The sequence below is a fragment of the Nematolebias whitei genome, chromosome 14 (genome assembly GCF_014905685.2).
Source record: "Nematolebias whitei isolate Nwh7 chromosome 14, NemWhi1, whole genome shotgun sequence".
Taxonomy (NCBI): domain Eukaryota; kingdom Metazoa; phylum Chordata; class Actinopteri; order Cyprinodontiformes; family Rivulidae; genus Nematolebias; species Nematolebias whitei.
In genome coordinates this window covers 33,485,175-33,509,907 of record NC_056511.1, presented here as the reverse complement: position 1 = coordinate 33,509,907, position 24,733 = coordinate 33,485,175, and the positions used below count along the sequence as shown (strand labels likewise).

General features: G+C 42.6%; 1 protein-coding gene across 1 annotated transcript in view; it reads left to right on the top strand.

The window, feature by feature from the left end:
- The first annotated feature begins 14,834 nt into the window (after positions 1 to 14,834).
- The window catches only part of kcnip1b (Kv channel interacting protein 1 b), a 46,053-nt gene continuing 36,154 nt past the window's right edge, over positions 14,835 to 24,733 (top strand). Inside the window, exon 1 of the mRNA XM_037687482.1 lies at positions 14,835 to 14,922. Within this exon, the coding sequence (XP_037543410.1) occupies positions 14,835 to 14,922 (88 nt within the window). The remainder of the gene's footprint in view (positions 14,923 to 24,733) is intronic.

Sequence of the window (24,733 nt, the reverse complement as noted above, 5' to 3'; positions counted from 1 at the left end):
AGTGGGACGGCTCTCTTTATGCTCCTCATCAGTTCTGCCTTAAAAGGTCAGCTGTGACCATCATCTGATGCACAACATTACAGTCACCTTAATCAACTTAGTGGCCACGTTATTATTTCAGTGTTTGTTTAAGATTCTTAATAACTTTGTATTTATTGTAGATCTTATTTTTCTTGCCTGTTCAATTCCGTTTGTGGTGTAAAGATAGTTACAACTAATTCTGCTCTCTCTCTCTCTTTGCTTCTTCTGTGCAGTTTTGTATTTTCTCTACAGAGTTTGTTTATTTACTGCCAATACTTTTTTTTTTGCGGGGGGGGGGGGGGGGGGGGCAGATCAAGAAATATTTATTTGCATCTCACTTGCCTGCCCACTCTCCACCTTTATTTGTTCCTTCTGTCCCTGACTCCTGGATACAAAACACAAAAAGATAAGTACAATTCTGTACATTCACTTGGAAATGGTATTTCAAAGCAAGAGATCAATTAGCTTCTCCTTTTAACTGTTAACATCCAGGACCTTCATTGTCCTCAACAAAGTTTCTAGTATATATACATACGCATTGTAAAATCATTTAACCTTCTCTCTTGTGTCGGTTCTCAGCATCAGCACTGAGTCTACCTGCTGCCCTTGGTGTGATATTTTACTCTGTGTTTACTTTCGCCTTCATTTGCTGGACCACCATTTTGGGCTAAACTAAGCCAAATAATCTTTAGTCAGTATAATAAAATTATCAGTCTAAATTTGTATTGATTTGATATATTTCACCATCAAAAGTGCATAACATTGTCAAAACCATCCATAATAATGAAAGCATGAAACCCTATATATAGGCTCTCCGTTGAGTTCCCAATTGGAAATGCTTAAAAAAAATGTGCTTCATCAGATCAGCTCAGGAGAACCTTAATGTGTATTGAACAAGAAGGGAGCTCTGTTCAGAGATGCTGCCAACTTCTCTGGACTTTATCTTATCTTAGATGGACACAGAGACAGAGGTCACATATCTTATACACATCTGAATCCACGTTTCACCTCACGTTTTATTTTTTTGTTCCACTTATGAGAAAGGCAACCCTGGTAACAGTAAACACCACAGCAGGCAATATCTGATATGGCTGTGCATCAGTTTCAGTGTCATGGATTTCATTTGTGTTACAGTTGATGCAAAGGCACATGTTGGGAATTTTGGAGACATTTGATTGATGTGATGACTTTTCTTCATACTGATATTATTTCACCAGCTCCGATGTAATTTCATCAGGACAAAGCCCAAAGCAGTGTGCAAGTGTTGAATTGGCTGACGGAAGTTTAAAATTAGATGACAATTACAAAATTTTTAATGTCTGAAATAAATCCTCAAAGAGTGGACACAGATTTGTCATTGAAAACTGCACGTAAGAGCATCCTCAGTTTGCAAACAATTCAAAAACAAATTTCAATGAAAGATTTGTTATCACACTATCAAACCTGACTTTATCTAATGCTTCTATGTGTTTCTGCAGTAATTTTTTAGATTTATTTTATTTTTAATTGCATTAAAACATGAACATGTGAACAAAAAATTCTCAAAAATAAATAACATATTCAAGTTGTCAAGGGTAGAAGAATCCTTACAACTTTATTGGAACTGATGTGTTTCTCAGAGTCACAGAAGAAGAGTGGTAAATACACACTGCCTGACCAAAAATCAGTTCAAACATACAGTAAGTCTCCTATTGGATAATCACTGCATGGAATTTCAGTCTAGTCAGTTTCACCTGACAACAACTTATTTAACTGTAACTGTTGAACTGAACGGCTTCTCATTAGTTAAACAACCATGTCAAAAGACGCATCTTGTGGTTGTAGAAAAGATGTTCATCTGTCTCATAAGTGTTGAATTAATGGTGTGCATCAAACAGAGAAGATTACTCAAACTACTAAAACTGGGTTAAGAACTGTCCAAAGTATTATTATTAAAACTGGAAGGACAGTGGGGAGTATGAATCAAGAAAAGAGGCAGCTGAAATTATGCACATGTCGTGCCCACTGTACAAGCTAGTGGGGGCAGTCTATGATCTGGGCTTGCTGCAGTTGGTCAGGTCTAGGTTCAGCAATGTTATGGGCCCAAAGACTGAGGTCAGCTGAATATCTGAATGACCAGATTATTTCATCAGTGGATTCAGTGTCGGGATTCATCGAGCTCAGATTGTGAAGGAGTGGTTCAGGGAGCATGAGACTTCATTTTCACACATGGATTGGTCACTGTGTAGTCCAGAACTGAACCCCATGGAGAATCTTTGGGATGTTCTGTAGAAGACTTTGCGCAGTGGTCTGAATCTCCCGTTATTAACACAAGATCTTGGCAAAACAAATTAATGCAACTCAGGACAATAATAAATGTGACTTTGCAGAAGCTTGTGGAAATAATGGCACAGCAAATGGGTGCCATTATCAAAGCTAAAGGTGGCCCAATGAAATATTAGTGCAACCTTTTTTTTTTTTCTGGCCAGGCAGTGTATTAAAAAAATACACATCTTCCTGTTACTTTTAGCATGTCAGAGAAGATGCAAAAATCTGGGGTTGCTCAAATTTGACCTTTGAATTGCAACACTTTTTCTTCAGATTATTTTTAAAAATTAATTTACATTTAAAACTTGATCAATACCACCTTGGTGTGTTCTCACGACAAAATACAGCTTGATGCAAGTAATTTTGTGTCACTAGTCTTCTTCCCAACGCTTGAATATAATTCATGGATTTCGTCCAGTAAGCTGTGAAAGTAGAATGGTTTGGCTTTCCACTTTGAGAGACTAAAACTGGGTTTTATTATTAGCATTACAAAAGCAGCTGGTTTAGCATAAGCTGTATTATTCCACCTTAAACCAATAACTTTTACCTCTTTTAATGCTGAAGATGGAAATGCTGGTATTGATTTATTTTAATCATTAATGCTCTCAAGAGATGAGTTTGACCCCTGACTCTTCACTTCCTGAGCAGAAATCCTCACTCATGTAGATCACCATGTGCTGCACTGAGCTTACAGTTTCTGTTACACTAATACAGACACAGAACGCATCATGAAATTTGTTTCATTGCAACCAGGTTCACATCTATCTTTAGGGTTAAATGCACAACCTCACTCTAAGGGACTTTTTATATTACCAAGTAAAATTAATCATTTTTATAATCTAGTACCCAAATGCTGAGATCAAAACATCAATTTGCTATGAGCTATTGGCAAATCCTACAAGAACATATAGTCCTGGTTTTTCCCATAGCTGTTGGAAAACTAAGAAACATCCATCCATCCATCCATTATCTTTACCCGTTTGTTCCATTTTGGGTCACGGGGGTCGCTGGTGCCCATGTCCAGCAATCACTGTGCGAGGGGTGGGGTACACCCTGGACGGGTCGCAAGTCCATCACAGGACCACATAGAGACAAACGAGACAAACAACCATTCACTCTTTTACTCACACCTAGGGACAATTTAGAGTTACCAATCAGCCTAACATGCATGTTTTTGGTCTGTGGGAAGAAACTGGAGCACCCGGAGAAAACCCACGCATGCACGGAGAGAACATACAAACTCCACCCAGAAAGGTCCCTGGACCGGGGTTTGAACCAAGGACCTGCTCGCTGAGAGGCAGCAGCTCTACCAGTTGCGCCACCGTGCTGCAACTAAGAAACATGATGATTGCTAATGCAACCATTTAGGGTTCCTATATTTTCACCTATATGTTGTGAAGTGTCCTGGATAAACAGTTCTTATGAAAAGCAAAGACTAGACAGGTTTCCATGGGGATTTTTTCACAAAATGTCTGTTTTGATGATTGCTTGGCCTCCTGAGCAAATACTCTGAAAATAAATAACCCTTTAATCATGTTATGGTGGTTGTGGCTCAGTGCTGCAGTCCTCCTTCCACTGTGGGTTTTTTTTTCACCTCTATCGACTGTGGTGATATTAAATGTAAGCTCTTTTTAACTTGCAGCATTTATGGAGAACCACATTTTGGGGTCTTAGATTTTTAATTCTGCCACATTATAGAAAACAGATTTTTAACCTGTAGCAATTTGTAGTTCTAGAGAAATGTAGGCATGTGAAAATATACTAATGATTATGTGAAATGTGCTTGTTCTCCTGAGAGAATTTAAAAAATATATACATTTGAATGTCTGTATTCTAAAACCCTCGTATAATAATGGGATGTTCATTGCCACAGGAGATGTCTGATCTCAGGCAGTTTGCTTCCTGAGCAGGAGCTCTCACTCATGCAGGTCACCTTTTAGACAATGCACGCTGCAGTTTCCCTGCAGCTGCTTTCATAATGAACACAAATTCATCACGACCAGTTTCTGTTTCATCCGATGGGCTCAGATGAACTCTTGAGGACTTCTATATAAGAAGTGCCATCACAGGGCTTTTTTTATTGCATCAGTTAAAATCAATAATCAGTGTAAAGCTGGTTCCCAGATGCTGCTAAAGATAAACTTTTGGACAGCATTAGCTTTAGTCATGAGCTATTGCCAAGTTCTGAAACTGAACCAGACCTTTAAGAAAAACACAATGATTGCTCATGAAACCAACTCAGCAATCAACAACACACTGCTTGGGTCCTTGTAATTCCACCTATTGATTGTAAAGTGCACTGGATAAATTGTTGTTAGTGGGAGCAAAGGACATATGAGTATTCATTTATATCCGTTTGTTTGTTTTTAAAAAAGTTCACACTGAGGCAGTTCAGCTGATTGATTGAACTCCTGTATAAGTACCCAGAAAATCTAAAACTAGGCATCAGGCAAACAGTGGAGACAGAATTATATGTGGCAAAGCAAATACAGTAGATCCAAGGCTAAATCCCATCCATCGCCTCAACCGTATATTTTGTCACTTCATTCACACATACATGTATTTTAATTATAAACACAGGACCAGAACCAAGAAAATTAACCCTCCTGCTGCCCCACCGTCAAAATGATTCTTGAGACCTCGGTCTTAAAAATTAGATTTCAGACACTTCAGTTTGTACATGTTTGGGTTTGCTTACTGGCAATTTTTATGTTCCTTTAACTTGTTCTGCCCATTGAATCAGTGTGGATGACTGGGCACATATTCCAACAGTAAAGGTGCAGCTTACATGGGGAAAAGATGTGGGATCACGTGAGTGTGTCCATGTTTTCCTTGTTTGTGTGTGTGAAAGGTGATGTGTTGAGAGCAGCGCAGTCGTAGTTAGAATGCAGTTTGGCACATTGCACGCAGGGGTTGGCTTGCCCTCTCCAGGTTGGAGGTGCTGCCTCAAGTGGAGGAGTTGAATGATCTTGTGGGGTTTTTTAGCTAGTGAAAGAAGAATGGAGCATGAGACAGACCGACAGATTGGTGCAGCTTTCGTAGTACTGCAGACATTGTGCCTTGTATTTCTGTTGCAGTGAAGAAGGAGCTGAGCTGCAAGGCTTCTTAAAGAGCATGAGAAGATCAGTCATCCTAAAGAGACTCGGAGTACAGCCACTGCTCCTACACATAGAGAGGTGTCAATTGTGGCATTATGGGTAACTTGTAAGGACCCACCCTGAGAGCCTCCCTAGCGAGTTCTGGTGGGCATGTCCAACAGGGAGGAGGACCTGGAGAAGACCTAGGACATGTAGGAGAGACTATGTCTCTCGGCTGGTCTGGGAATGCCTTGGGGTTCTTCCAGAAGAGCTGGAAGAGGTGGCTGTGCTAACAGATGTCTGGGCCTCCCTGCTCAAGCTGCTGCCCCCGCAAACCAAACAAGAGGAAGTCGCACAGACAGATGGATAGACGGACGAATAGACAGAAAAAACAACAGCCAACTGTTGTAGTTTAACAAGTCGATATGTTCAAACCCCATCTGCAATCCCTATTTGTAATGTCTAATTTGATGTCCAACAATTTTCAGTCATGTCATCTGTACAGTTTTGTGTGTGTGTGTGTGTGTGTGTGTGTGTGTGTGTGTGTGTGTGTGTGTGTGTGTGCTGAAACATTTCACCTTCCATCCAGAAGGCTTCATCAGTCAAGGAAACACACAACACTAATTTGATGTATTCTAACTTTTTTGTATTATTGCTGTCACTGATCCTTATCTTTTTTTTTCTCTCATTTATCTTTTATTTATACAGGTAGTCTCATTGAGTCATGAGAACTCATTTACAAGAGAGACCTGTTTTTGAGAGCAGATGGTGGGGGTTATGAGCCTTGCTCAGGGGCCCAGAGTGGAGCAAATGAGGGTGGAGGCAGGTGTGAGTGTTTCAGCACCCACATTTTGATGTTGTCGGTACCGAGAGTTGAACCTGTGGCTTTCCGATCACAGGTCCATCTTCTCTAACCTCTGCGCCACCACTCCCTAAGCATTAAAAATAAAAATTGTATTTAGTTTTATAGTATAATAAATAGTATAGTAAATAGTTTTTTTTAAGACCTTGCACCCTTTTTTTCATGCGCTAAATTCCCTCCTTGTGTTAATGTGTAAATAAAACCAAAAACTGTCCCATAGTCAAAATGTCAACTCGTTTCTTCAAGGCAGAAAGTGAAAATCTAAGTTAGAGATGAGTACAAAAAAATATATATATATATATATATATTTTTTTTTATTATTATTATTATTTATTTTTTTTAATAGGACTGTATGTGTCTTGATGCATGCTCAATAATCCAGATAGAAAAATCTAAAAAAAAAAATTATATCTGATCCTATGGGCATTCAAAAAAAAAAATTGTAGAAACGTTTCGTCTTTCATCTGAAAGACTTCCTGAGTCTGAGGTGCTGTATGTGCATATTTCTTAGTTTTTACTTTTTCATTGTTCTCTATAAAAGTTTAATAATCAACAGCTTGCTCCTTTTTGTTCATTCTGATAGTGTGACTTGCGCCAGGATGTTTTTTTTTTTTTTTTTTTTTACTGTCACCTTCTTTGAGTAAATGCTCTTCTCCTGGGATTGAAACAAGTCTGACCCAGCAGCCACATCCAGTCTCAAAAACAGCATCCTTCCTGCGGTTGTATTCTTTATGTACTTTGTTTTTTTCTTTATTTTCCTGTGCAACATTTAGAACAAAACCACGGTCAAATTGAGACCTCTTTTAAATCCAACTGCAGGTCTGGGAAGGTAAATCAAATCTATAAACATTAAATATAGACAAGTTGGGTATGGGGTGGGGGGTGGGGAAATGGACAGAGGTAGTACTGCGTCATGCTTTCCTGGAGCATTTCACCAGTTCACTGGAGTGAGAAATAAAAGGCTCTGTCTCCACAGGCAGGTTGCAGACTTACGTAACCTGTTTTAGACTTGGAGCAGTGCACTGCTGTGTTTATGGTGCAACTGCTTTCTTATAAGTGATTCTGGTCCAGATGAGATTCTGCTTTAGTGATGATAGCCTCACAAATGTGGATTTAAACTCATCAGACTGAGAGAAACTTTGATTGAAGTCATATGTTTGGTGTTTCACAAAGTTCACAAGAACTTTTGAAAGGTGGTTCATTTGATTAATAAAGGTTCAAATGCTGATGGGTAAATGTTTTGGGCAGATGTGGTTGAGTGGTTAGAGCAGTTGTCCTCCAATGGGAGAGTTGGGGATTCAATTCCACCTGCAGTCACATGCTGAAGTGTCCAACGATGAACCCGTCATAGCCTCTGATGTGTGTCCCATCAGTGTATGAATGTGATCTAAATCACTGATTAGTCTCTACAGATTCAGATGAACTTTATAGAGTTAAAATACAGTGCTGTATGAATGTGTGTGTGGAGGTAAATGAGGGCACAGATTTTAGTGTAAAGCACTTTGAATATCTTGATTAGATAGATATATGCTATATAAGTACAGTCCATTTATCATATATACATTGAGGCACCCAGTTTCCATCACAAATTTGGTCAGTTTTCACTCCTCCAGGTTGAACCAAAATTGGTGCTTTGATTGGGAATTGTGTGCAATGAGAGAAATGTTTCCACTCTGATCATTGTCCTGAAAGACAATAGGACTTGGGCAAAAAGAGAGGTGAGTGTAGGGGTTGCAGTTGTGCTTCTCTCCACAGATTCTGGTTACCTGGGAGACAGGATTACGAGCCACAGCTGACAGCCATCTACATCAATCAGACTGGGACTATTTAAGACTGAGGACTGGCTTCATTCAGTGCTGAAGCATTTCCTGCCTGTGACCTTGGAGTTCCAGTGCCTCCCCTCTTGGATCTACCTGAGCACCTGTGGACCTGATGAAAAAGGGCTTTCCTGGATATCTGCAAACAACTTCCTCTGGTAACAGCTTACATCCATGCTCCACCTGAGTCCTCCCTGGAGAATCGTTGGACTTTGTTTGGAGAATCTCCTGGACTCATCAATTGTGAGGCAAAGACTGAATATTAGCCACTGTAAATAAATCACTGATCTTTACTCTCCTGAGTCTGTTATCCTTCAGTCCGTTCATCTGGGTCCTTATTTAATATTACCTCGTGACAGTGAGTAAACCCAGCACACAACAGAGCTCTGTAGCTCGAGCATACTTCAGAGTTAAAACATTGTTGAAGTATAAACAGGACTCAAAAGTTGGCTTTTATGTGTTTAGCCCTTGTGTTATGTTAAGGGTCAATTTGACCCGTTTCAATTTTTGTGTTGATCAAAGTGCAGGTTATCCTTTCTTTTTTTCCATGAAATGTTGTGACTTTTTCTCCTCTAGGGTCATGAACTTCTATGTAAAATCTGGACTCTTTGATGTGTTGTTAAATGTCTGCACACAGTTTGTATACAAAGATGATGTTGCGGGTCATTTTGACCCGCACACAGAGTAGCTGTTAAAAATCCAAAAAAAAAGTCTTTGATGTACTTCATTTTGATTGCCTCTGAATAAACATTCAGAACCAGGTGTGTGTGGAAGAGGGACTTTCTCTCCCCTGTCCTTGTCACTGTTTCCATGCCCGTTCTTGGAGAAACACCAAAAATGAGCTCCAGACGATTTACAGCTGAAGAAGCTTTTTCGCAGCTTATGAACTGGGATAGTGATGTAGAGGAAGAGGTTTCAGAGACAGAGGATCCTTCAGAGCCAGAGGACAATGCCATTGATGATCCAGATTTTCAATTTTCCCATGATGAGGAGGATTCAGAGGACGAGTCTGCAGGTGTCCCTTCTTCAGATGAAAACCAAGAAATGCAACAATCGTCATCCACAGAGGGGACATGGACATCTAAAGATGGTAAAATAAAATGGTCAACATCACCACACCAAAGCCAAGGTAGATTGTCATCTTGTAATGTCATCAAAATGATTCCTGGTCCTACAAGATTTGCTGTCACAAGAGTTGATGATATTGAATCAGCATTTCAGCTCTTCATATCCCCACCCATAGAGAAGATAATCCTCAACATGACCAACTTGGAGGGGAAGCGTGTCTTTCAAGAGAAATGGAAGCCACTGGATCCGACTGACTTGCATGCTTACATTGGAATCCTGGTGTTAGCTGGCGTATACAGGTCAAAGGGTGAAGCAACTGCAAGTTTATGGAATGAAGAGAATGGAAGGCCAATCTTCCGAGCAACAATGTCTTTGGAGACATTTCACATGATCTCTCGTGTGATCCGATTTGACAACCGTGACACCAGAGCTGATCGACGTGAGAGAGACAAACTTGCAGCAATCAGAGATGTCTGGAATAAATGGGTCGAAATCCTGCCTTTATTGTATAATCCTGGCCCCCATGTTACTGTCGATGAGCGCCTCGTTCCATTCAGAGGACGCTGTCCATTCCGACAGTATATGCCAAACAAGCCTGCGAAATATGGCATCAAAATGTGGGCAGCCTGTGATGCAAAATCCAGTTATGTTTGGAACCTGCAAGTATATACTGGAAAGCCACCTGGAGGAAGACCTGAGAAGAATCAGGGAATGCGTGTGGTTTTGGAGATGACTGAAGGGCTGCAAGGTCATAACATTACATGTGACAACTTCTTTACATCCTACCGTCTTGGAGATGAACTTCAGAAGAGAAAGCTGACTATGTTGGGAACAGTCAGAAAAAATAAGCCAGAACTTCCCAGTGAGATTCTGAAGATGCAAGGAAGACCTCTGCATTCCTCAAAATTTGCTTTCACAGAGAAAACAACACTTGTTTCTTACTGCCCAAAAAGAAACAAGAATGTTCTTGTGATGAGCACAATGCACAAAGACGCATCTCTGAGCACACGAGAGGACATGAAACCGCAAATGATTCTGGATTACAACTCCACAAAAGGGGGAGTTGACAATCTTGACAAAGTCACAGCAACATATAGTTGTCAGCGCAAGACTGCCCGTTGGCCTTTGGTGGTTTTCTACAACATTTTGGATGTGTCTGCTTACAATGCCTATGTGCTGTGGATTGAGATCAACCAGCAGTGGAATGCCAGCAAACTGTACCGACGTCGACTTTTCCTGGAAGAACTAGGCAAAGCACTCGTCACTCCAAAGATCCAGAACCGGGTCAGGCCAGCTAGATCCCCAGCAGCTGCTGCTGTCATCGCAAAGGTCCAGGGCAGGGCATCTGACCAACCCACAATGGATCCTTTGGATACAGGTACAAAGAAACGCAAAAGATGCCAAGTCTGTCCCTCTCGAGATGACAGTAAAACAACTACCTCTTGTGTGAGATGCAAGAAATACATCTGCAAAAAGCACATAGTCACATTCTGTCCATCATGTGGGGAACGCTGAAAATGTTGACTGTCAAAAACCCGAGAAAATGCGGCAAGTTAAATGCAAAAAAAAAAAGGGTTCGTGAAGAGGGAAAAATTGAAATCAGGAGTTCTTTAATATAGTGTTGGAAGTGTATATCTCTACTTCTCATCTCTTCTAAATATTTGTATAATCTAAAATAAAGTTCTTATTGGTTTAACTTCATTTTATGACTGTTTTGAGTGGATTTACACAATGCGGGTCAAAATGACCCGCAACATAATAAACGTATTTTTTTCTCAACATAATACAAGGGTTAAACTGGCATTTTTGTATCTTTTGTGTTTTTGTACAAGGTTTTCTGACTCCTGGAGATTTTTACACCGACAGTTGACAAAAACAAAGTCCATACTCAATAATCCAGATATACAATCCAACATTTTTCAGTCAAATCTGGACAGTTTCCTGACTGACAAATGTTGGATTGTATACCTGGATTATTGAGCATGGACTTTGTTGTTTTCATCCAGTTTGACACGACTGTCATCAAGGAAGAGGGCCGGCAATGGAGGAGAGGGCGTACCAAAGAGACCATCTTAGCACCAACATAACTGGTTTGTTCCACTTTGGAATAAGCTGTTGGGGGAATAATCAGTTTTGTGTTGTGTGTTTCCTTGACTGATGAAGCCTTCTGGATCGAAGGCGAAACATTTCAGCACAAAAAAAAAAACAAAAAAAAAAACTGTCCAGATGACCTGACTGAAAAATGTTGGACAGTTGACAATGTTAGACTTTTGAATTGTCTAACATTTTCTAATCTTGTGCAAACAAACTTTTTATTTGCTCATTCGTAGTACTTTTACAAATCATACATCACAATGTGGGCAAGGCTATTCTTTTTTTTTCAGCCAGTGTGTTTCTCATTACTCTGGGACTCTTTTATGTTACAACTAATAGTTTTCACGCTTATGATTACTTGTCAGGGGCAGCACGGTGGCGCAACTGGTAGAGCTGCTGCCTCTCAGCGAGCAGGTCCCTGGTTCAAACCCCGGTCCAGGAGCCTTTCTGGGTGGAGTTTGCATGTTCTCTCCGTGCATGCATGGGTTTTCTCCGGGTGCTCCGGTTTCCTCCCACAGTCCAAAAACATGCATGTTAGGCTGATTGGTAACACTAAATTGTCCCTAGGTGTGAGTGAGAGAGTGAATGGTTGTTTGTCTCGTTTGTCTCTATGTGTCCCTGTGATGGACTTGCGACCCGTCCAGGGTGTACCCCGCCCCTCGCACAGTGATTGCTGGACATGGGCACCAGCGACCCCCGTGACCCAAAATGGAATTAGCGGGTAAAGAAAATGGATGGATGGATGGATTACTTGTCAGGACTTGGCAGGGAGTGCAGGCACATGCGTGTGATTACCATGGCGATGATAATTAGCCACTGGCAGCAGCTTTACCATTTCATTGGATCTTTTTATGCTTCTTGTATTTATACACCAAAATGTATGCAATGTTTGTAGCTTGGATTTTTATAAGATTGAACTTTGGACAGTAGCTACATTGGCATCCTTCAAAAATCCATCAGAAATAGATAGGTGCTGGCCATAAAATTTGAATATCATGAAAAAGTTGATTTATTTCTGTAATTTCAATCAAAAAGTGAACTTGTATATTATATTCATTCATTACACACAGACTGATATATTTCAAATGTTTATTTCTTTTAATGTTGATGATTATAACTGACAACTAATGAAAACCCCAAATTCAGTATCTCAGAAAATTTGAATTTTGTGAAAACGTGATATTGAAGACGCCTGGTGCCACACTCGAATCAGCTAAATAACTCAAAACACACTCGAATCAGCTAAATAACTCAAAACACCTACCAAGGCCTTTAAATGGTCTCTCAGTCTAGTTCTGTAGGCTACACAATCACGGGGAAAACTGCTGACTTGACAGTTGTCAAAAAGACGACCATAGACACCTTGCACAAGGATGGCAAGACACAAAAGGTCATTGCTAAAGAGGCTGGCTGTTCACAGAGCTCTGTGTCCAAGCACATTAATAGCAAGGTGAAGGGAAGGAAAAAAATGTGGTAGAAAAACGTGTACAAGCTATAAGGATAATTGCACCCTGGAGAGCAAAATGTAGGGGAGAGTCACAAAGAGTGGACTGCAGCTGGAGTCAGTGCTTCAAGAACCACCATGCACAGACGTATGCAAGACATGAGTTTCAGCTGTCGCATTCCTTGTGTCAAGCTACTCTTGAACAAGCAACATTGTCAGAAGCGTCTCACCTGGGATAAAGAAAAAATGGACTGGACTGCTGCTGACTGATCCAAAGTTATGTTCTCTGATGAAAGTAAATTTTGCATTTCCTTCGGAAATCAAGGTCCCAGAGTTTGGAGGAAGAGAGGAGAGGCACAGAATCTACATTGCTTGAGGTCCAGTGTCACGTTTTCACAGTCTGTGGTGGTTTGGGGTGCCATGTCATCTGCTGGTGTTGGTCCACTGTGTTTTTTTAGGTCCATGGTCAACACAGCCATCTATCAGGAAGTTTTAGAGCACTTCATGCTTCCTGCTGCTGACCAACTTCATGGAGATGCAAGATTTAATTTCCCAACAGGACTTGGCACCTGCACACAGTGCCAAAGCTACCAGTACCTGGTTTAAGGACCATGGTATCCCTGTTCTTAATTAGCCAACAAACTTACCTGACCTTAACCCCATAGAAAATCTATGAGGTATTGTGAAGAGGAATATGTGATACACCCGACCCAACAATTCAGAAGAGCTCAAGGCCACTATCAGAGCAACCTGGGCTCTCATAACACCTGAGCAGTGTCACAGACCGATCAACTCCATGCCACACCACATTGCTGCAGTAATCCAGGCAAATGGACCCAACAACTAAGTACTGAGTGATGTACATGTTCATACTTTTCATGTTCATACTTTAAAATTGGCCAACATTTCTAAAAAAAAAATAATAATAATTATTTGGTCTAAAATAATATTCTAATTTTCTGAGATACTGAATTTGGAGTTTTCATTAGTTTTCAGTTATAATCATCAACATTAAAAGAAATAAACATTTGAAATATATCAGTCTGTGTGTAATGAATGAATATAATATACAAGTTTCACTTTTTGATTGGTATTACAGAAATAAATCAACTTTTTCATGATATTCTAATTTTATGACCAGCACCTGTAAATGCAGAGGTATTATTGGCACTAAAGTTGTCAGTGTTATATTAAACAGTTGTGCAGACATAATGAATGTTAAGAGGTCAACTTCCAGAGAGCATCGAGCCTTCTCCTATTTCGTAACCTAACTTTGCAGATTGTTTGCTGGATCATGCAGCCGTGCATGCATATGAAAAAAGAAGGCTGAATAAGGAGCAGTCAGACAGAGAGTGAGGAAGCATAAAAGCAAGTCAGGAGGAGGGACCACGTCGCAGGGAGAGAGGGAACAGTGTGGTGGCTGCTGGTGCTTTCTGCAGCTCAGATCTGCTGAGAACACCAGAGCAGAACTCCTCCACAGACCAGAACCGCCAGGCTGCCTCTGCAGTCCACAAGATAACCTCGCCCCCAAATATCTGCTGCGCAGGAGGACCAGCTCAAAAGCTTTCGTGACATAAGGAAAGGAGATGGAGAAAGTGAGTAACATCTAGACAAGGTTGCTGTTTCTTAGATTGACAAAACTTTCAGAGGGGAGAACAGGATTATTTAGGATTCATTCAGTGATTTACTTGTATTTCTAAAAAAAAAAAAGTGTATTAACCCTTTGCTCTGTTGAAACTTTGGTGAATCATTTCAATATTTATTTTTTACTACATTTTTTAAAGTTTTGTGTACAAAGTACATTTCTGGCACTGGTTTGTTGCCTGCCTATAAACTTTGCCACAGATTGTGTGTACAGGAGTGTGTGTGTTCCCTGGTAGTTTGTGGGCTTCTTTCCCAAAATAAAAAGGAAGAATGGACCTGAGTAAGTTAAAAGGCTGGCACATGTGATGTTCTGTTTTTAACATCAAATAAATCCATCTCCTGCAGGAATGAGGCTCCCCTGTTCCTAACCCCCCCTGCTGATATCACTCTGCAGAAGCTTTTGAAGGAGACTCTTCACATTAAGGACCACATCCTAAAATTACAGCAAAGTCTTGGTACTGGTGGAAACCCATCCCATCTGCAACAGCCTTGTTCGCAGGATGGATGGCTGTACCAGCCGCTGCAGGCAGGGGGTGCAGAAGTTAATCCAGTCCCTGCAGAGACTAGTCTCAGGAAATCTCACTAAAGGTACTGTGGTTCTTTTAATGCACTCCTTGACTTTTTCATGCAGATTTGATCTGACACGATGTGGCTTATTGGGTATGATCGTGTATAGCAGAGTAAATGCAATGTTCACATCTGTAATAAATTAATAATCTTGAGCGCTGCTTTAATACAGAAACCATCTTTTCAGCATCAAAATCGATTGAAATCACTAATTTCACATGAGTTAACACAATACGTTCAGCAGGGTTTCATTTAACATCAGTTCTGTGTAAATTTCCTCATTCTGTGATGATGGTGCAAGGTCAATATTCACTTCAGCCATTGTGCAGCTCAGTGCTCAACTGTGATGTGCTTTATTACCTTTGAGTGAAACCGGCTAAGCCTCTGCTTTGCAAGTGGACGTCTGTAGAGGGTTTCAGCTCACAGGATTATAAAATAAATCTCTATTATTGCAGTTAACACTATTTAGTGTGGGAATGCAAGAAACTTTCCACAGAGGGCAGTAGAAGATATACAGGTACTGCCCTCAGTGGAAACAAGTTTTCTTGCAGGACCAGACTTCCTGTAATGATTATTTCTTTGTGGCTAAGTCAGCGTTTAAGATAAACAAGGTTCAATATTGGGATTTAATGATCTGTTTCCACATTTTGTTACGCAGTTCAGTTTCTCTTCTACAGCTTCTACTTTTATCCACATAAAGTATCCTGATGCTTGCTCAATAATCCTGGTAGAAAAATCTAAAAAAGTAGATATCCACATAAAGGTACAATAAAGCACCTGAGGCTTGTATTACAACAAATCGAGTATCTTTTTTCATCTATAATCACATTTGAGTTAGTACAAAGTCATGTCTGGTCTCATTTCTACACTGGTTTACAAGTGTGCATCATGTATGTGTGTGTTGATGCAAAGAAGCTAACACCAGACAAGCAATCCCAGATAATTAATAATCACATTTTTTAGGTTGCATATTTTTGAGAAGAGTAAGACACAATCTTTAACAGAAATGAGGAAATTAAAAACACGCGGAATAAAAGCTGCAATTTTTATTCCCAGAGCAGATGAAGTGCGCTGAGAAGAAGCAAAAAAAAGCAATAAATGTGCATAAATGTGTAAGTTTCTGAAAGAAAACTTTTTTTAAGTGGGGTTCTGTGAAGTTGCCTTTAACAGGCAGTGTCTTACCTGCAGTAACAATGTGAACAACCTCAGTTTGGAGAGGTTCTTGTAACCCAACCCTAGTTTTTCATCCTAAATCCTAACCCAATTTGAAAGCAGATTTCTGTTGTCTAAAATAATCGCCAATCTAATTCAACCATTTTTCCATAAACTTTTATTTTACAGTGTAACTTTTACATTAGATGCTTTTTTCATACTGAAGACAGCGTTGGTCTGCAGTCCTTTGTAATGATGTTAATGATGTGAAACATGATCTGCAAAATGGCACATGCAATGCAAAGATTTTTTTTTATTACTACTATCACAATTACTTGATCAGTGTTGCAATAGCTCCTCCCCCTTTTGTCAAGTTGAAGTGTGCTCCCTTTTCGACATCTTATCACTCTTGAGACTTAGACAAATGTCTGTGGTCCCACTCTGAATTAACACTATAGATTTAATATGCCAAATAACCCATAAAATGCTACACAAACAAGTTTTGCAAAACCTCTGTTCAATATTTTGTCATGCAAGGCAGCAGCTGATATGCAAATTCTTAATAAAAAGGTTTTCGTTGTGAATATGAGTTTAAGAGAGACTGGTTTTATTAGTTGAGATGTAACTCATCTGTTTTTTACTGGTAAGAAACCAGAGCAAGTTTATATCAAACATTGTTGACTGATGTAAAATTACATATATGTAAAGCAAAGGTAATGTCATGGTGGAGCTTACTGCGTATAAACACTAAAACTAAACATTTTAGGCTAAAAAAAAATGCTAACGAGACATCAGAAGTCACATTAACTGGGTGGATGATGAGAAGGAGGCACAAGGACAGCTCACACAATGCTCAGCTGAAGATGAATGACAAACTTACAGGGACTTTACAGACAGAGCTGGTGAGTGGAGTGGAGACACCTGAGCAAAATTACAACCAAGAGCGGTTCTAGATGAGCTTAGCAGGACTGAGGAACAGAGACTAACTGTGTGAAGTACTGGGAAATGGACTGGAGGCACAGAGAAAACACACGGAGGCAAAAAAATAAAAAATGAAAAAATGAGCACAAAGAAAATACAGAAACTAAACATAACGGAGAAAAACTTGAAAACGGACCTCAATAAATAAATGAAACCTAAATAGAATCATAACATAAGTAAACAGGCTGATGGTGAGTCTGTTTTGAAGTGGTAGATAAGCTGCAGTGCTATTCTAGAAACAATACAGCCCCCTCATATATGCATGGGTGGACAATCTGGGTCACACGAGGCAGAAACATGTACTGAATTATTCCAAAGCCATTAAGGAGCTAATCACAGATCAAACAAAGTCATTAAGTCAAATGTTCAGGGATTCTAAAAGAGCAGAAAAGTTTTAATGATCATAGATTATTTGCATTTTAGTCGCAAATCCTGCTCTCTGTGTCCTTAAAGGATAAGTAGCTGCTGAAATGGAACGTGAACTCTATTGAACATCGAGTCCCACGATAGCGTCCTCCGTGTGCAGCTTTTTTTTTCTCCCAAATTATCTTGGGTGTTTTTCAGTTTGCAGCGTGTGTCTGCCCTTTCTGGTGTTTAAGGTTAAGATTCTTCTATACTGAGCAGCACCGGGAGCTCCACTTCACTTTGTAGCATTGTTAAATCTCGCTGACTTAATTAAGAACTTTTTTTTAAAAACATTTGTATCATGTTTATATTTTAAAACGTAGAAAATTTTGTTTACACATATTAAAAATTAATAAATTATACATGTTAAAATATTTCAGCCCTTTAAGATGGGTTTCTGTGGTTATGCACAATTAATAAATTACCTGACATTCATGGAACCATAACTATAGTTAATTCTCTTATCCAAACATACAAACCGTGCAGTTTTATTGTGTTTGGAACATCACTTGTCTTTATATAGTCAGGTGAGTTTATTTTGATATTTTGTCATATAGAGCGCAAAACGGTGGTCTCGAGTTCCTCCTCTGGCTGTCCCTCAGGACTTTGCACAAACTACTCATAAATATGTCGCTCAGCATCTGCTCTGCAGACTGCAGCAGAGGACGAGCATGATTTTTTTATGCATGGGAGGAAACAGCAAAATAAGCACGCACACACGTGCACATTTCCTGACCCACGGTGGAGAATTCCACCTTCTTCGTCTCGACGCGCAGATCACCTCTCGTTTGAAATGCTCTACGTGTTAGTTTGTTCACTCTTATATCACGTTGTGATACCGTAAACTTAACTTTGCCCATTCACCTTTAAAAACTGAGCTGCTTCTGAGTTCCGAGGCATAAATATTCATCTTTAGACCTTTGGAGGATGTGAGCTGAGAGTTGGGAAGTGAAGGTGGTAATACGCCTCAGGCATGAAGCTGACTTTACACACACTGTTATCCATGTCTCCCCAGTTCTACACTGTATTTTCTACTCTTGTTCCATTTTTTTTTTACAAAGTAACATGGCTTGGTTACAGCATAAAGATAAAAAATGACATTGCTAATATTCATATAAATCTCTTGTTACTGCATTGTTTGAGACAGAGGAGAAATGTTTCTTCTACCTACAGTATAAAACCAATGGTTGGAGCAGCTGATGGCTGTACAAGGGTTTTAGTTTGTTTTATACTACAGGAGTTAGTGAACAATACTCAAATGTCCTGAATTAGTTTAAGAAAGTGGCTGATGAGTTTAATGAATTCAATTCAAATCAGTGTATTTATATAGCGCCAAGTCACAACAGAAGTCGTCTCTGGGCACTGAACAGAAACATTGATATTAAAAAATAATAATTTAACATTATTTATCTGAGGAGCAGACTGCATTGAGTTTAACTCCATCACAGAACTCTCATCTTGAACAAGCATGAAGGCGACACTGGAAAGGAAAAACTCCCTCGCGAGAAAGAAACCTTTAGCAGAACCAGGCTCAGGACAAGTGGTCATCTGCTTCGACCAGCTGAGTTTGAGAGGAACAGATACACAATGGCAGGTCAAGAATCACATGTTAAGATAGAAATAGTATCAAATGAAAACTATTCAATTTTAACAATTCATTCAAAGAAATGAGGTCAATTTGCCCTAGTAGTCTAAACTTAAGACAGCATAAGCCAACCCTAACTATAGGTTCTATGTCGTATAAGCTTCGCCCTTTAAGGCCTTCGCTTTAGTGGGTTTATCCCGTTATGCAGAGCATAAGCACTGAAAAAATTAGTCCACGCCCACCTGCTGTGTGGGCCCCACCCGGTCCGTATAAATTACGTTAAGAGCGGGAAATCGGCTCCCATTTTTTCTTCAGCGAGCTAATATAGCACTGTCAGAAGAACAAAGAAGATAAATTGTGTAAATGACCAACCTTTGTGAAGGATGCTTGGCCCGGCAGTCGACCTCCGGTCGTCCGGTGAGTTCTCCTCCCCGAGGAGAAGATGACAGCAGTCTTATTCCAAGGTAAGCGTCGGGGAACATTTCCCAGTGACAGGTCACTACATGCTGGACAACGCCATATTGTGTTTTTTCCTCTTATCGCCGACCCTCGGGGCGAACCGGATGGTTCCTCCGGGGCAAGGCGTGCTCAGCTGCAGCCCCCGCTGCTCATTCCCTCCTGGGGAGCGTAGTGTAGGTGGAGGGGGGCTGAGTGAATGCTCACCCCATCCCACCTCGTTTCGCATCGGCGATCACACCGCTCCCGGCCGACAGCGCCCTCAGGGGTTGCCCGGCGGAACCCGGGAGGAGGCTGACATGAAGGGACCCCTTTTTTCTACGTCCCTCGCCTTTTCCCGCCAGTTCGGATGATCGGCGGAAAGGTTGTTTTTCACTGGGCTCCACTGTGGCTCACCGTCTTGATCCATACGGCCTCACGTTCCAACAGGACGTTCGACGGGCGAGGCCGCAGACGGTTCTTTCCTGGTAGATTAGAGGAGTCGGTCCCCAGTCCGCTCCCATCACCAGAGTTGAGGGATTCACCGAGCGGGGCTATTCCTCGGTAACCCCCCCTGGAGCCAAGCCTCGCGGAAGCTTCCGGAGCGAAGCTGCCCAGGTCGGAGCAGCGTCCCGTCCCTCCGGAGGAACCAGACGGCGACCACGCTCTCCAATCGAGCCCACCGACGTGTTTTCAGGCAGCCGCAGCTAGCATCAACGTGCGCTGCTAGCATATAGCATGTCCAAGGGACTGAAGGCCGCAGACCTGCCTTTGAGATGAAGAACTCCCTCTGTAAGGCAGCTGACGCCAGCTCAACATGTGTGCCTCTCCCACGGTTTGCCTGTCGAGGACTGCAGCGCGGATGACGATGATCCATCGACCACCTGGCTTCGTTACTCCCCTCGCTGCCGGAGAATCTGCACAAGACCTGATGAAGCCATCGCGGACGCGCTGTTCAGAGCAGCTTCAAACCATGCTGGCGAAGTGAAACAGTCGGAGGAGGTGCCTGAAGCTGTGCGCCACCTCATCAAGCCGCGCGGCCCACCCCGTCCCCGCTGGAGGGACCGTCGCGAGCAAGCTTCGACTTTTCCACGGCCGCGGCTCTCGCTGAGTTCCACCACCAGCCCCGCCCGTCAGAATCCAGCCTGCAGCTCAGCGTTTTCCCCAGAGTTCGCCTGCAAGACAGCGCTCTGGGCAAACAATCGCAGAGCTCATGAAAGAGAAAGTTCTCAAAATGACGGTCTCCGGAGGGTGTGTGTAAAAGTGACACGAAAGTTGAAATAAATCATCATTAATGATCAAAGTGTCTGTTTTTTAGCCAGTCTGTAAGCCCGGATGAGCTCACAGCGGCCGCACACATAAGAGCCGGTGTCCTTAATAAGGCTTTTTAAACTCACCGCCGCTCCAAGACATTACTAGTCGCTTACAGGGCACGATGGTAAGTTAAATAACTTGTTATAATCCCGAGCTGCACGATTTTCACTCAAGCGATGTCAACTCGCACTCGTGGGATGAAACAGCCCCACACACGAGCCGGTGTCCTTAAATAAAGGTTTTTAACTCACCGTCGCTCTAAGACATGACGAGTCGATCACAGAGCAGCCTCCACACATGAGCCGGTGTCCTTAATTAAAGGTTTTTTAACTCACCGTCGCTCTAGACATGACGAGTCGATCACGGCACAACGGTAAGCGAAAATAACTCGTTACCAACTAGAACTGCACGATCCTCACTCAAGCGGTGTCAACTCGCACTCGTGGGATGGAACAGCCTCCACATGAGCCGGTGTCCTTAAATAGGGCTTTAACTCACCGCCGCTCTTGACATGACGAGTCGATCACTAAAATGAACAGCCTCCATCCAACGGCGCTGCGTTGATGCTGGCGCACACACAGCTGCCGGCGCTAACCAGCTCACATCGGTATAAATGTGGTCCGCAGGCTGGTTCGGGTGGAGGTCCTTCTCTCTCACAAGAAACGACACCCGTCTCGACGAATCAACGCGGGCAGCCGTCACCCACCGCGTCTCAGCTTTCGGCAGCTCACCGCAGCTTAAACGTGAAGCAGCTGAAGAACCCGGTAATGAGTCCCGCCTCCCTCCAGCGCGCGCCCCTCCAGCGAGAGCGGCGCGCATCCCTCCAGAGAACAACGTGTGCTCCCGCGGGGCTAGCAGCCTTCACTCCAACAGCACGGCGTAAATGAAGTTACGCCCTCCGCCTTTTCAACGTTCGCACAGCGACGTCAAACGCGCAGCCCCACCGCGTCATCAGCTGTCACACGCTTCGCCTCAGCTCAAGCCTCGTCCGGGATCACACAGAAACATTCCCGCGACGCATGACGGCGGTTGAGGGGCGGACTGCTGACAGCCGTACAAAACATGACACATCACTTAACGCACGTTCACCCTACGAACGTTACGTAGAGTGGCTAAAACATGCTCGCCGTTTTTCAGATGGATGGACAAGGTTTTATGCAAATGGTACAAGTTACAGTTTGCAACCCGAACCCCTCCATTCAGAGGAGTTATAAAAAATGGTCCCGTCATCATCAGACTGATTCTCATCCCTAAATGCAGAAATCCAAGTGTTTTCTGATAAAAGTAATCTACAGAGTTCCCCAACGGAGAGAAAACACAAGGTTTTTACTCACGGATCGGAGGGGTGAGACCGTTTTTGGATCTGTTGTTTAACATCCAAAGAACGCATACCGATCATCCTAACACAGAGACGAGAGTTTTTGTTTTACCTGGATGATCTGCTGCTCCTGTCACTTCAGACAGGAGGCGCTGATGCAGGATCAGGTGTTGACATCACACCTGTTAAATCTGGGCTTCGCCATAAATTGGAAGGAAGCTCGATTTTCCCGGCCCAGACATTTGTTTCTGGGAGTGGAATTAAATTCAACCACTATGAAAGCTCGTTTATCATAAACTAGATTCGACACTTTTTAAAAAAAAGTTAACTCAGCCACGTAAGACCTGGCAAGTGATAACAGCTGTCTCCGTCATGAAGCTGTTGGAAATGATGTCACTCACACAGTGTTTTCCGCTGGTTTGTTTCACATGAGACGCCTCCAGAGGTGTTTTGCACGTCTGCATGTGGATCCAGTAAAACAAACGACGGATGATCATTGTCCCTTCCTCTGTGGAAGCAGACCTCCGACTCTGGGGAAACACCTTGTTTTCTGTCAGAGGGAGTCCCCCTCAGCAGACCCACGTCACGGGTCAGTCTTCACGGACACGTTGCTGTCAGGCTGGGGGGGGGACATGCCTATCTCAAGCAGTAGGGGCGCTGTGGCCCCACTACACATCAGCCCACATCAATGTTTTGGAGTGTCGCACAGTACTGAATGTGATTCAACACTTTGCTCCCGTGCTACAGAATCAACACGTGTTGATTCACACAGACAACATGATGACTGCTGCGTACATAACCATCAAAGGGTGTGCGTTCAGTCCAGATGTTACACATTGTGCGAAAGCTACTGTGTTGGATTCATCAAAACCTGCTCTTTATTAGAGCGGTTTACATATCCGGTGTTCTGAACAGAGGGGCAGATGTGACGTCCAGGGGCGGCCCACGTCACGTGGACCGGACCCTCCATCCAGATCTGATGTTTTCAGACGCAGCAGAAGTTGGCAAAGCAGCTGTGGACCTGTTGCGACGCGAGAAGAACGCTCAGTGTCAACTATGGTTTTCCCTGAGCCCGCGAGACGATCCATCGCTGGGGGGGGGACGCATTTGCTCACAGCCGGTGGCCCAAAACGCTTTTATACGCGTTTCTTTTCCCCCACCTCCTCTGTTTTTTACGGTTCCTGAACCGAGTTCAGGAGGAGGGATTGACAGCTCTCCTGGTGGCTCCCGGCGTGTGAACGCACCATGGTTCCCAGGCCTGCAACGTCTGTTGTCGGGTCGCCGTGGAACTGTCGTGGAGGGAGGATGCTCTCCTTCAGGCAGGAGGAGCGACCAAGAGTTACCCAGAAATAGGTCAACACCTGTGGGTCTGGCCGCTGAGCGGTCCCATTTAGAGGATGGGTCTCCCTCAGGAGATAGTGTGCACAATTCAAGATTCACGTGCTGCATCTACCACAGTTCTGTACACATCAAAGGGGACGGCTTTCAGCGCTGGTGTACAGAGAAGGTTTAGAGGCCACCTCATGCCTTTTAGGCGGCGTGTTGTTTTTCTACAACAGCTGATGGATAGGGAGTTGGTTTTCAGTACGCTTTAACGTACGTTGCAGTCATCTATTCCTGCCACGAAGGTTTCGGAGATAGAACAGCTTTTAATCACCCGCTGATGAAGCGTTTTTCTAAAAGATGTTCAGAGACACAGGCCTGCTTCACGTCCACTTGCTCCACAGTGGGATTTAACGCTGGTCCTGCGAGCCATGATCAAAGCTCCAATTGAGCCTCTGGATCAGGTTTCACTTAAATTCTTGTCTCTTTAAACAGCCCTGCTGCTGGTTTTAACACCCGCTAAGAGGGTAAGTAATTATCTGCCCTCTCTGTTGCTTCGTCATGCCTTAGAATTTAGGCTGACGGGCAGCTCAGCTGATTTAAGACCAACCCAGCTTTTATGCCTAAAACATCACGAGCTCTTTTAAATCAAGAGTGATATCGTTGGAGGGGTCTTTTCCCCCCACAGATCAGAAGAGGAAGCATCTTTTCATCTTCTTTGCCCGGTGCGGGCGTTGACGTGTTACATAACGCGCACAGCTGCAATGCGTTTCAAACTCTACAATTGTTTGTGCATTATAGAGATGCTTCTGCAGGTCGCCGTTATCCACCCAGCGCTTGTCACACTGGCTGTGTGAGGCCTTTTCTGAAGCCTACAGAGCATCAGATTTAGGGCCTCCTGTCAACCTCTAAGCACACTCGACCAGGGGTATCGCATCTTCGACTGCTCTGCATAATGGTATGTCAATGCAGGACATTTGCACTGCGGCTGCATGGTCAACACCCTGCTCATTATTGGCTTTTACCTACGTGATGTAACGGCTCGTTCCATGACACATTCTGTCCTTAGTGCTCTAACAGAATAAATATTGTTGTTCTCATGGAACTCTGTTTAAGCTCACTTCTGTCTGCATGCATTACAGTGTGAGATGTTGTTATCAGTCACAAGCCGTGTCTGTGATTTTGGTTCTATTGTCACTAATCAGTTCATGACTATTGTTACCAATCAGTTCATTTGATCAATAATCAATTCATGGACATTAATCTGTTTATACTGTTCAGCCATGAACCAGTTGGTTCATGCCCCCCCCCCCCCCCCC